Here is a 13837-nt window from a genome sequence, read left to right as displayed (position 1 = left end):
AATTGTACTTGAACCATATGTGTCAATAAGTCTTTTAATACACAATTACAACGGGTTTAATATTACCAAATTTTGAAAATAATAAAATACTAAACAAAGTAGTGACAAATTTTGGACATACTCGTAATTATATTAATAAGTAACATGCCATAAATTATTTATTTACAAAAGTTTTTTTTTTCATAATGCTATCTTTTTATTAAAAAAAAAAACTAATCTATTATTGCCTCTCTTTTTAGTAAATATTCAAATAAAACAATAGTATTTTTTATTTAAAACGAAACGGATGATTAATGACATAGAATCCAAATTAAATTTAAATTTTAAAATACAAATTACTCTTTACAAATCTTGAGATGAAAGAATTTTTACAACCCTTTTAAATCTCTCCATCTAAAAATCAAGTTGAGGAAAGTTCATTCTTTACATTTTTATCAACTCTCCTTTATTTTAGGTCATAGTTTCCTTTGAACCGAACTATCTGAAGCTTTATAAATAAATGATATTGTCAAGACAAATTCATGAAATATCTTTGTATCAAAAGAATGCCCGTAATATTCGGGATATTTTAGAAATTTCAGCTGAAAAGCTTACGTACGGAATCCAGACAACAATGTTGTTTATCAGTAGAATTTGTCCTCTTCGACATCAATGTTAGTTTTGTTGTTCGGTTGGTTTGAATGTCTTCGTAATGTTCCCATAGAATCATACTCGTTGGCTATGGCTTTTGGGTATAGTTTTGGTGTCGTCATGGGATTATTGTGGTTCGCATTTGAAATGTTGTTGCTCTTTGAAAGGAGAATGCCACTGGAATTGCCAATGCCCGTGAATGATGGCTGTCGTTTCGCTTTTCTCGGCTAAATGAAAAAAAATATATTTTAAAAAGATATACATTGTATACCCTAATTTAAGTTAAAACTCAGGTCATTTATTTCTCACGCTCGAACAACTTCGCTTAAGACTCATTTATATATGTCTAACTTGCGACGATTTTAACTGTGCTTCCGCAGTTAGAGTAATGATAATTGAGAAATAGAATTTTACACAAAATACTCCTGTTTAAGATTTTTATTACTATTTAAAGCTTGGTAATTCTAATGTTTTAATTACACAAAACCAAATATTGTATGTATATACTTTATACAGAGATACGTGGGTATATATGCAAGTATCCATATTACTCTGGGTCCACTCTGATAGTTAAATGATTAAAGAGATTTCAATATAATTTTAAAATTTCATTACAATTATGACATTTAATTATAATTAACATAATCGTTCAAGTGACAAGTCTCCTTATTTGTGATCGATTGATAGTCTTATAAGTTTTTACTAAACAAAAATTGAGTTTTTTACACTTTAGAAAATTTCAATCAATTTCTTTTCATAGAACCAGATAAAATTGTGTTTCTTGCAATTTACATCTACAAGTAATACAATTTAGGTATTCAAAAAATCTATTAAATACGCATAAATAAATCAAAATGGTACTAGACAGATGTCGGTTAAATTTAAATTAGACCACATGACCACCAGCTTTGAGCATGAAGCACCAGCTTTCGAAAAAAAAAATATCAAAATCGGTACACCCAATTAATAGTTATAAGCTTAGACATTTAAAGTAATAGTCGAACCCTTATAAATTATTTTTCGTTGCTTTCTTGGACTCTGGGTGGTTCTTGGGAGTGTTTTACTAGATGTAAGAAAATAATAAATAAATAACTGAGGTAGAGCACAGCAAGACACATCCTGGAGCAGCTCGATTGGGGTAGTACCTGGACCTTACAGAAGATCACAGCTAAATAATATTGCTTTCAAGTGGTGTTGTGTTCCTGTGATGTATTATGTGGTATACTAACCAATAAGGAGACCAGAGTAGGGGAGAATTGGGAGGGTCGGCAACGCGCTTGCGATGCTTGTAGTGTTCCAGATGTCTATAAGCTACGGTAATCGCTTACCATCTAGTGAGCCGTACGCTTGTTTGCCGACCAAGTTATACAAATAAATATTTCAAGTCGGTTAAAAATAGCACATACCACTTCCTTCAAGGGCACAGTTACATAGCTGTTCTGTTTAGCGGTGATATAGTGAGGGCTGGAAGGTACTCGAGGCTGTCGGGACCAAATCAGCGTGCCGCGTCGCTGACAGAACACTACGCCTGCCAGGCACACGAGACAACCTGCGGGTAGGGGGCAGTTAGTTTTGTGGTCCAGGTTAGGCCCGATTTACATTATATGTCGATCTCAGTTCGTTCTCGGTCCGATCTCGATCCGGTTAACATGAACAATAGACCGATCGTTGCTTGAGTGTAATTTGATTTTGAACTTGACTGTTACAGATAGTGTGAATACATACATTGTTTCTTGTTTAACAATTTTTACCGGATCGAGATTAGACCGAAAAAGAACTGAGATCAACAGTGTATCGTAATGTGGATCAGGCCTTATGGTGCAAGTTAATTCATATTGTTATGTTCCTATCCGTCGCTACTATATCGTGACCTGTACCCAAAGGTTATCTGTAAGAAATCGTTCTTCAGCGATAACATCGCCTTTATACATCTTTGTTTTTAGTTACTACTCTGTTTATATTATGTATTTTTGTGTACAATAAATAATATTAGTATTATCTATCTTGTATAGGGGAACACCGGGCAAGACGGGGTGGTGGGCAAGACGGGTCATCAGGGTTTTCAGGTGATTTAAATTGATCAATCTCATTCGCTCTGCCATCTCGCTACTGGCCGCCACGACAGCTCTTAGTCACACGAGTACTAACATGGCGGCTATTCATTTGTTTTAGTTATCGTCGAAAAGTAGATTTCGTTTGTTCGTATTAAAATTTCTTATATGTACGTTTCGTAGTGCATGAAACTTGTATTTGGTGAATTTTAAGCGGCACCTCGGTTAATCCTATCTACAGTACATTGCAGTAACAGGTAATAACTTGTTTTGTTATGAAACATTATTCAATTTTTTTTTGTTTGAATATTAATTTTGAAACGAATCAACGGGCAAGATGGGGTATCTGATACCAAATATTGCCTGACACGATTTTGATTATTTATATTTTTTTATATATTGTTTTAGGATGGTTTATATTTAAAAAAAGTCATATATGTTTATAAAAGAAACTCAGGAAGAGGAAAACGGTCAAGGGAAGCACTGAATAAGGCGATAGAAGTTGTTTTGAAGCGAGAAATGGGATATACATATGTTGGCTGCAAACTTTTTCTTAGTCCCACAAACTACTTTGGAATGAAAGGTAAAAAAGGTTAAAAAAGAATGTAAAGGTACCTTTGGGTACCAGTATTTTCGCAAAAAGAAGAAGAGGATGAGCGGTTTTTTTTGAACTGTAGATACTGTGGCAGCACCTCTTACAACAACAGCAACGAGCACTGCAGTTGTTGTTACAGATCCTGCTACTTCAACAGTTGTGACTAGTAGTACAACTGAAATTAACACATATTTAAATTTGAGTCCTTCCCCTAGATTTTCTTATTGGCCTAATTTAGTGCATTAGCCAGCCCAAAGCAACTATTGCCTCTTCCAGTGACCAAGAAGACATTAAAAGTGATGAAAAAACGCGGTAAAACTACTATCATAACCTCTTCACCCTATAAACAGAAGTTGTTAAGAGTTAAGTTAGAAGAATTTATTTAAAAAAAAAATGTGACAGAAAAGTTAAAAAAGCAAAACAAGGAAATCAGACAGAGAAAAAAGGAGCGAAAACAGAAAAAGGAAGAGAAATAAAACCTATTTCAAGACTAAAGCCACAAAGAAATATAATTTAAAGAAACGTATTAGACAGTCGTCTTCTGAAAAGAGTGATGTTGAAACCGAAAACACTCCATGCCAACATTCTACAGGGTTATATTTCGACTCCAAGAAAGGTTGGATTGCTTATTCTTCTTGTGGTAAATGGTTACATTATGGCTGCGCAGGAGTGGATGATAATGATGCTGAAGCAACATTCATTTGCGAGTTCTGCACTCCTGAATAGTCGAGAGAATGGCTATACCCCATCTTGCCCATTAGGCCCACCCCATCTTACCCGACCTATCGGGCATGATGGGGTGATATGTCATATTTTACATTTTGTTATATTATTAACAATTCTATGGTGCTGTGTTCCTGATTTAAATTTAATATGTAAGATTGATAACTACAAGCCTGATTAAGAATAAATATGATTATGAAACCATGAACCCCTACGATTTCTGGAGCTTTAAACCTTAACTACCCCATCTTGCCCGGTGTTCCCCTATATATTAATACGTGAAGCAAAAACTTTGTACCCCTTTTTACGAAAATTGAGTAGTATGAAATTTCGCACACTTATATTGTATATAAAGAAGGAGTGCAGAATCCTAATATTTTTTTAATTATGCATAAAAACATTTAATCAGTTAATAACACAACACATTACACACACTACCATGTAATTGACACAACACACATAAATATACTATTTTTTTTTTAATGTTCAAACTTATAATTTAAATTAATTATGGTCGAATTTCAACCACTGGGCGACCACTAGTTATTATTAATTCGAACACAATCTATCACATAGTCTATCTATAGATCTATCTAAATAAATAAAAATATAGATATTTAAAATTAATTTTATAAAAACTTAATTTATATGTACATAGTCTGAAATTCCTAAAACGATTGTTAAAATTTCTTCCACTATAAGGAAACTAGGTCATATAGAAGCAAAATAGGCTATAACATACAACTCTATGAACTCAGTTGCTAAGAATACTGCTAGTATATGACAACAATGAATAGTATTCATTAAAATTAACGAAAGTAAAACCGCGTAAATTGCTGTACTAGCCCACGAGTAATTTTTAATCCGCAAATCTGATTTATTCAGAATATATATTTTATTTAATTAAACAATTTATTTTATTTATTTTAACATTACAATGTTGGTAAATTTTTAAATAAACACTAATTATGACACATACAATTATTACTATTATAATAATTTGGTTCTTGAGTAGATATTTAGAATATATAAGAAAACAATATAACACTTAATAAAACAAAAATCGTAGCGAAGTTAGTGAAAACTTCGCTTTCGCTATGCATTCGAGCCTTAGAAAGGGGAGCACGTACTCTCTTATCAACAAATGCACTTAAGATTAAACCACTCTGCCTTATATACTTGCAATATGAAAAATTTTACATAGCGTGATGTAAAGATTTTCCATAAACTTCTCTTTATAAATTAAATCTTAATACATTTATGTTATATTTAAATGGGCAACACTTAAATTTTAATGTTTATTTTAGATTGTTATGTAAAAACAATTTATTATAATATTATTTGCATTTTTATTACATTAGTTCAATAATATTTTAAGTAATATACTATTAACGCCATCTAGCGAAGTATTGTAGAAGTAAGTTGAATAAGAATGTCACAATATAATTCTATTAATCGTTTAGATGGAGTTATACCATGGTTTTCTAATACTAAATATAACATTAATAAAATACAACATTTAAAGATTTACTTTATTTTATTCAAATAAAACTAGAACGATTAGACAAATATGGTTAGTTTTGTTTATATTCTTCAAATTATTTTAATAACTATTATATGGAACAAGTCGTTTTTGAATTATTCCAAAATGTGATACAAATTTATGATCATTTAAAGCAGCCTTTTCCAAAGTGGTCGATGACGCCCACTTGTAGGCGCTGCAGGCACAAAGGGACCCAGAAAAAAATGTTGGCGTTGTGTAGAGGTTTAGAGGGTGATTTAAATCATCCTTCACATTACTTTTTACATTAGAATTGATTATGTTTGTTTTATTTTGTATAAAAGATACTCTGTCTAAATACTATGAAGTTGCGTTTCAATAATCATTCTCATTGGCAGTGTAGCCCGTAAGAATTAACTTGAGACCTGAGCGCCGCTGTGTACTACACTACCTACTGCGCTCAGGTCTCAAGTTAACTTTTGAGGGTTATAGTAAAAGCCTCGTTTAGAATTAATTTTTAATGTCCGTTACTATAGCTCGCTTAATTAATTTAATTTGAAGTTAAATAGTGGTTTTTAAGTTGGTCAAAAATTGAGGGCACTATAAAATAATTTATTCTCAAAGTAGACAAAATAAGTTTTGGAACCCCTGATTAAAAACTTCAGCTTTCCAATATATGTAGTTATGTAACAGTAAAACTACTATTTAATAAGGTGAACAAAATTGAAACGGCAACTTACCCATAGCAAAAGCAGCGACCACACAGCCTATGATACTCCCGAGGCTTAGTGATTCGTTGTTGGACATAGTTACGAAGGACGCCATCTCCACATTTTGACTATATGCTGGCATCGCATATAACTCTGTAGACAAAATATTCATTAATGAACACTTCTTTTAATTTTAATTTTATTTACAATATACATTAAAATCTATAAAAGATTACCCCAAAAAAGGCGAGAAAGTTGATATACTAAAAATTTGTATTTACTGCAACAGCTAGTAGTAACTTTTTTGAAATAAATAAAAAAATGTATAAAAAATTATGTGGCGTCACGGGACACCAGGTAGGAACGAAGTTCCTTCAGATAGTATAGTTGCAACACAATTTGAAAAATAAAAGCTGTTTATTTTTATATATATTTTCTAGTTCTTGATTTATTTTATTTTATTTTTTTGTTGATTGGTTTTTAATTAAGTACATTAAAGTAGTTATAAAATTTAGTATTTAAGAAAATAACAAATACCGTAAAATAAAATAAATCAAACAAAAAATAATAATAATTCAAACTTTTAAGTGAAATAAAAAAGTATGTCTTTATTGATTTTTGTCGACAGTATAAAATTACATAAATAATTTAAAAAAACTTTAGTATAATATAGGTAATTTTAACAATCAATTTCTCATTAATAAATTCTATTACTGAAACTATTATTGGCTTGTGGTAACTATATGTGTATACTATATAAAATAAGATATTTATGCTTGCGATTCTATTTTGTGCAAATATCTTGAAAAAACAATATCGATAGTAGTACCATATCTCGTTGTCGTTTCTTTTGGATTGTTGTTAATACTTAAGTTAAATTTTTCTAAAAGAAATGTTTTTAGTGGTTCTGATTTTTCATCTGCGAAATTGACGTTAAAGTCACCAGACAAAATCATCGGAAGCTGATGGAAAATTTCACCAACTATTCAGAAACCTCTTCAGTATATTCTTTCAGTGTTCGATGGATAAAATGTTTTACATTGTCAGTTTTCATATTTGGTGAAATGTAGTTTATTACCATGACAATTTCAACCCCGTTGTTAGTTTTACATATAGCTGAACAAAGTTTACAACTTCTGTACGTCTAACAATGCCCGCCTCGCAGCCGCGCCGCCGCACGCGCTCGCCGCCCGCGCACGCGCCCCCGCCCCACCCGCCCGACACCCGCAGCCCTCACCGTTGTCCACGTCGCGCTCGCCGCAGCTGGCGACCTGCAGCTGCGCGCCCACGCACGCGCCCGCCTCGCAGCCGCGCCGCCGCACGCGCTCGCCGCCCGCGCACGCGCCCCCGCCCCAGCCCCCCCTACACCCGCAGCCCTCACCGTTGTCCACGTCGCGCTCGCCGCAGCTGGCGACCTGCAGCTGCGCGCCCACGCACGCGCCCGCCTCGCAGCCGCGCCGCCGCACGCGCTCGCCGCCCGCGCACGCGCCCCACGCGCCCCACGCGCCCCAGCCCGCCTCACTCTCTGTACAGGGAACAAGTGTTCATAATATACGTTCACTACTATACGAGAAAGAGTATAAGAAAATGTTACATTGGCGTCTTATTCATTTTTTTTAATGTTTTTCATATCTTGATATTTCATATATCTTTTTCAAAGGAGAAAGTAGGGATAAAAATAGTAAAAATTTACGTGACGTATGTTATTGGCAGTCCCTTTTAAGGAAAGTCGGGCGTCATAACTCAAAACAGACACTTCAAAAAACTGATAAAACTTATTACTGGAGTTATCAAACACTAAATTTAGATTGTGAAAATTATTTCTAGGCAGTTTTCAAACAATAAATTTGGGGTGTGAAAATTATTTTTAAACAGTTTTCATTTATCCCCACCTGCACAATTGTTAACGCAGATTCGCCTTTCTAAAGCAGCGCCTGCATCTGCACAGCCCTCAGGAGAGAGACACATTCGAGTGCGAGTTCGGTGCCCAGTGGCACCATTTTCGCAGCCTCCATTACATTCACTCCAATCGCTCCAACATGACCATTCACCTAAACAAAATAAAAATTTACAGTATAAGTTTGCCAATAAAACGTGTTAGTAAAATAAACTTGACAACGAACTGGTCAGAAGATCTTATTCTTCGAATTTCACATTGCCTATCGTGTAACCAAAATCAAAACTTTCAGACTTTAAGAGCACTTTTGAATCGTCATTTTACAAATTAAATTATATTCGATTTAATTAATTAATTATAGCATATAAATATTATTAATACTTCTTACGATTTATTGAGCACGAAATAAATTGCGACAAAACAACACTCGATCAGCAGCTTCTACGCAGTGATGGTAGCGGCCATACTAGTGTACGCGTGTTGTGAGCACGCAGCTCATTCGTCCCTCACATCCCCCTCCACACTGTACTCGATAGTTAATATTGTTCTAGGTGACACTAATTATCACTTCTCTGTGTACACTTCCCTACCGCTTTTTCACTACGCTGTGTCCTATATGCCTAAAGGTTGTCTGGAAGAGATCGCTACTCTAGCGATAAGACCGCCTTTGTACACTGTTTTTTTTTATTTGTAATATGTTAATGTGTTGATCGTTGTTGTGTACAATAAAGAGTATCTATCTATCTATCTACTACTATCTATCTACTCTCTCTGACTAGCCCGTTGGCGCAGTTTGTAGTGACCTGCTTTCTGCTCCGAGGGTTGTGGGTTCGATTCCCACCCCGAGTCTGGGTGTAATATAAATATTTATTTATATATTCATATATGTATTATTTATAAGTATGTTTATCGAAAAAAATGTAGCTATATACCCGTCGGCTGTAACCTATAACACAAGCATTAAGTTGCTTACTTTAGGAACAGACGTCCGTGTGTGTATTGTGTAAATATTTATTTATTTATTTATTATTATTTATTTATCTATCACACGTCTCGCGCCGCACTCACCGACGCAGGCGTGCGTGTTGCAGGCGCGCAGCATGCCCGCGGCGCCGGCGCAGGGCGGGGCGCGGCAGCGGCGCGCGCGGCTCTGCTGGCCGCCCCCGCACGCCGCCGAGCACGCGCCCCACGCGCCCCACTCCTCCCACGCCCCGTCCTCGGGCGGGCTACTGCTGCACGTGCCTCGAGCGGTGCAGTACCGCTCCTCCTCGCGTGCCAGCGACAGCTGTAATCATCATACTATATTATACTGCTTTGTTATACAACTTAATTGGCAAGCATATAGCTCACCTGGTAAATAAGCAGAAAAAAACATCTAATTCTAATTCTCTTTATTGCTAATATAGGTACACAAAGATGTTCCATTTAATCAATCTATCAGCGGAAGTGCGTTGCCGATCCTAACCCCAATCCCCACCCCAGGAGCCCTGGTCACCTTACTCACCACAGGAAAACAGCATTTCTTGAAAGCAATATTTTTTAGCTGTTATCGTCTGTAAAGTCGAGGTACTTCCCCAATCAGGCTGCTCCAGATTTTGATCAGGATGTTTTCCTGCTGTGCCCTACCTCAGCAGAAGAGTTGTATTAAGTACGGCACGTCACCATGAATATGTTTGTATTATATATGTCTAATTATTTATGTATGTCTAATTATGATTACTTGTCATTCAGTGCCAATCGTATACTTAAGATCAAGTGATCACCATCGATTATTTCGACTTAAAGAAACTATTAAGATAGCAAATATATTCAGCCACATCTGTTCCAATTTTAACAATAAAATTTAGCTTACCCTTATTTGTTCTGGCGTCGGCGCCTTGCACAAGAACTTGAATCTTTTTTCAGTATAACTTCCATCAGATGTATTACCTAAAAGATTATACTTAGTTTAACACATAAAATATGATAAGTATACAAAAATCTTAAATTTTATTAAATCAACACTATCAATAGAGTAAAAATACTACCAACAACAATACTTCAAACAGAGGATGTAATCATAATCATAAGGTTTCACATAATGTTACTTACTAGGTATCTGAACCCAGGGTGTCCAAGCAGTAGCCTTCCGTAGTTCGCAAGGCTTCAGGTCGCAAGTTTGTCTTTCAGTGCGAGGCCCCTCGCAGTCGGCGCCTCCGTGTTGAGGGGCAGGCTTGTCACACATTCGTCGCCTCTCCCTTGACCCTGCGGCGGGGCCACATCCAGTACCAGTGCAGGGGGACCACGGGCCCCATGGTGACCACGACCCATCTACAGGTGCTAATGCTGGATCTAGAGAAAATAAACGTATTTTCTTTAGTACCGCTGACATGGCAGGTGTGCTTACTTACTACACACAAGACGACAAGGAGGGTATTTATGAAAAAACAATATGAGTTAGATAGTCGATAATATATTTGTCAGAACAGTAATGTTGTAAAAAAAATAGAAGTCCTATTTTGAAAATGTCATCAGTTTTTTTTTTTTTTTTTTTAATTAGGCAAATATCGCACCAATTAGTATTACGTTGATGTCTAAGAAATTATTAGCTAATAAAGTAAGATATACTTAAGCGATTCAAAAAAGCTATAAAAAACGTTATTAAGCGACAAATTATCGACATTTAATTCTGAAATCTTCTAAAAATCAGGTCCATAAATTGATGATTGATGAACCCGATTGCAGGAGAACAGACGGGACGTTTTTTATAATGTTTCTAAATACTAACCAGGGCATGGCGGTAGATTAGCGCAATACATGTCTTGAACATCGAGTCCAACGCACACTCGACCGCCGAAACGTGGTTCCGGGGAAGTACAGGAGCGTCGGCGGGACTTCACCGCGATACCGCAGGAAGCGGAGCACTCCGACCAAGCCGACCAAGCTGACCAACCGCCGTGGATAGTACAATTTGTTACTGCTATACTTGCTCCTGTAATTAAAAAATATATATATTTTTAGAACAAGTTAATAATGTATTTAGTTTGTATTCTTATTGTTTTTTTATTTGAGCTATTAAAGTAAACTTATCAAATTAAATTTTCAACCGACTTCAAAGGCTTGAAACATTCTCTATTTGACTGTATTTTTTTTTTTTTTAGTGTTATCATCGTTACTTTTTACTACATAACTTTTTACTAAGTGTACCATTAAAATTATTTCACACATTTAAATTAGTTTTGAGTTAGTTCACATTTAAATTAGTTTTGAGTTATCCCTAATGAAGCGTATTTAAGTGTGCGTATTTAAGCGTTGCCGACCCTACCCCCAATCCCCCCTAGGAGCTCTGTTCACCTTACCACAGGAACTCAACACTGCCTGAAAGCAGTTTACTTTATTTTATTTTTTATTATCAGTTATATCATTAAAAAGATAAGGTTTTATTGTATCAACATGACTGATGTGATGGAAAATAAATCATTATTATTATTATTACTAGCTGACCCGGCAAACGTTGTCTTGCCGCTAAACGCTATTAAGAAATAGGGGTTGATGGTAGAAGGGTGAAAATTTAGGGTTGTATGTATTTTTTAATGTTGTATCATAAAAAAATAGAAATTAAAAATTTTGTCTAAAAAATAAAAAATAAAAATTTAGTAGTGGACTACCCCTAACATTTAGGGGGATGAAAATATATATAGATGTTGGCCGATTCTCATAGATACCGGATAAGCACAAAAAATTTCATCAAAATCGGTCAAGCCGTTTCGGAGGAGTATGGCAACGAAAACTGTGACACGAGAATTTTATATATTAGATTATTTAGCTGTGATCTTCTGTAAGGTCGGGATACATTCCCAGTCGTGCCGCTCCAAGTGTTGAGCAGGATGTTTTAAGTAGCGCCAGTGGGCCTACCTCGGCAGGGCTGCCCGCCGGCGGCGGCGCGCGGGTTGTCGCAGCGGCGCGTGCGGCAGGCGCACGTGTCGGGCCTGTCGTCCGCGTAGGCGCCGCGCGGCGCCGTGTGTTGCTCGCACGGCTCCCACGGCGACCACGACGACCAGCCGCCGTCCACTGGAATAGTACATCTATGATATAATACTCGAAGCGAGAACTTCATACCCCTTGTTACGAAAATTGCGCGGACGGAGGAATATAAAATTTTGCACGCTTATAGTTTGTATAGAGGAATGCAGAATGCTAATATTTTTTTTAATTATGCATAGAAAGTGCTGTGTGGCTACGGCACTAAAGAATTTAGCCACCCCCTCTCTTCCCGTGGGTGTCGTAAGAGGCGAATAAGGGATAACAAGGTTCCACAACCATCTTGGAACTTAAGAAGCCGACCGACGGCGGGATAACCATCCTACTGCTGGCTTTGAAACACACAGGCCGAAAACGGGCAGCAGCGTCTTCGGTGCGATAATGCTACTACGGTCACCGACCCGCCTGCCCAGCGTGGTAACTATGGGCAAAACACATGAGTTCACGTTATTTTTGGCGTAAACTTGTGGAGGCCTATCTCCAGCAGTGGACTGTATAGGCTGTAATAATAATAATAAAAAAATGCATAGAAAGTACATTAAACCAATAAAATAATATTACACACACCACCCTGTATTTGACACACACGCATTGTATTCTTTTTTGTTTATTATTATAGAAGTACAGTTTTTGACAACAGAACCATATTAATGTTCAAACTTATAATTTAAATTAATTATGGTCGAAATTCGACCACTGGGCGGCCACTATATTATATTATTACTACTATTGTAAAAAAATGATGTATAATTAAATGTAAAGAATAAGTGTTTAGTTTAATCTTATACTATTAAACGAGCAATTCTTGTGTATATATATAGAATCTGAATCTCGGAAACGGCTCCAACGATTTTCATGAAATTTAGTATACAGGGGATTTCGGGTAAGGTAAATAAATATAGCTAGGATTTCTTTTTAAATGTCGTTTTAAAAGGGCTACAATATCGTTAGAATACGAAGGTAAATTTCGCAATCTTTAATAAAGTTGTAATAGTTCAAGTGGGAAATTAGCCGACCGCGATCGACCGAGATGAGCACGATCCAAATTTCCGTGTCTCCGTGTCATATTGATTATATTTTTCCTTTTTTTCTAATTGCACTCATGATTTTTTATTTAAATAACTACTTCATACTATGTCAGTAAAATCGGAAAATATTATTCATATTTTATCAATATGTAATTTTATATATGATTTCCAAAAAACACGATTTACTAAAAATACCGAGCTTAGTTCGGTCACCCAGGTACTCTCATTTAAGTTTGATTGACCGACGATATACGTAATATTGCCGGTGTAAGCTGGATAAAGGTTGCGGAAAACCGGGACGTCTGGCGCGAACTTGGGGAGGCTTATGTTCAACAATGGAGTGCAAGAGGCTTAACTGCCTGACTGACTAATATATCTAGTCAAAATAAAAATGTCACATTTTTATTTCATTTTCAAATTTTTTATACATATACATTATTACTTCTATTGTTTAATTGTTATTAAATTGGCATACAATTAATGAAACCTAGCGTAAGTATATGTGTTTCAATTTCGTTTTCGTTGTTGGCTTGTGCAACTTGAGGTACAACCCAGTCATTAACAACATTTTCAACCACGACATTAACTTCAAAACAACATTTTTATAACAAATTATAAATAAAAATCCTATTTAATACATATCTCATACCCAATATGCAGTGATAGATTCAGCTTGTAACAT

General features: G+C 35.8%; 1 protein-coding gene across 1 annotated transcript in view; it reads right to left on the bottom strand.

Moving 5' to 3' along the window:
- Positions 1-204: 204 nt before the first annotated feature.
- Positions 205-13837, bottom strand: part of LOC123663866 (semaphorin-5B) — a 38573-nt gene continuing 24940 nt past the window's right edge. The window contains exons 10-19 of the mRNA XM_045598511.1: positions 12002-12157; positions 10875-11078; positions 10199-10438; positions 9960-10036; positions 9176-9392; positions 8103-8261; positions 7592-7735; positions 6241-6363; positions 2037-2179; positions 205-857 (exon numbers count right to left, since the gene is read on the bottom strand). Of these exons, the coding sequence (XP_045454467.1) occupies positions 624-857; positions 2037-2179; positions 6241-6363; positions 7592-7735; positions 8103-8261; positions 9176-9392; positions 9960-10036; positions 10199-10438; positions 10875-11078; positions 12002-12157 (1697 nt within the window). The 3' untranslated portion in view covers positions 205-623. The remainder of the gene's footprint in view (positions 858-2036; positions 2180-6240; positions 6364-7591; positions 7736-8102; positions 8262-9175; positions 9393-9959; positions 10037-10198; positions 10439-10874; positions 11079-12001; positions 12158-13837) is intronic.

This window comes from Melitaea cinxia, chromosome 21 (genome assembly GCF_905220565.1).
Source record: "Melitaea cinxia chromosome 21, ilMelCinx1.1, whole genome shotgun sequence".
In the NCBI taxonomy this organism is placed as follows: Eukaryota; Metazoa; Arthropoda; class Insecta; order Lepidoptera; family Nymphalidae; genus Melitaea; species Melitaea cinxia.
The sequence above is the reverse complement of the archived record's forward strand: the minus strand, read 5'-3'. Positions and strand labels throughout refer to the sequence as shown.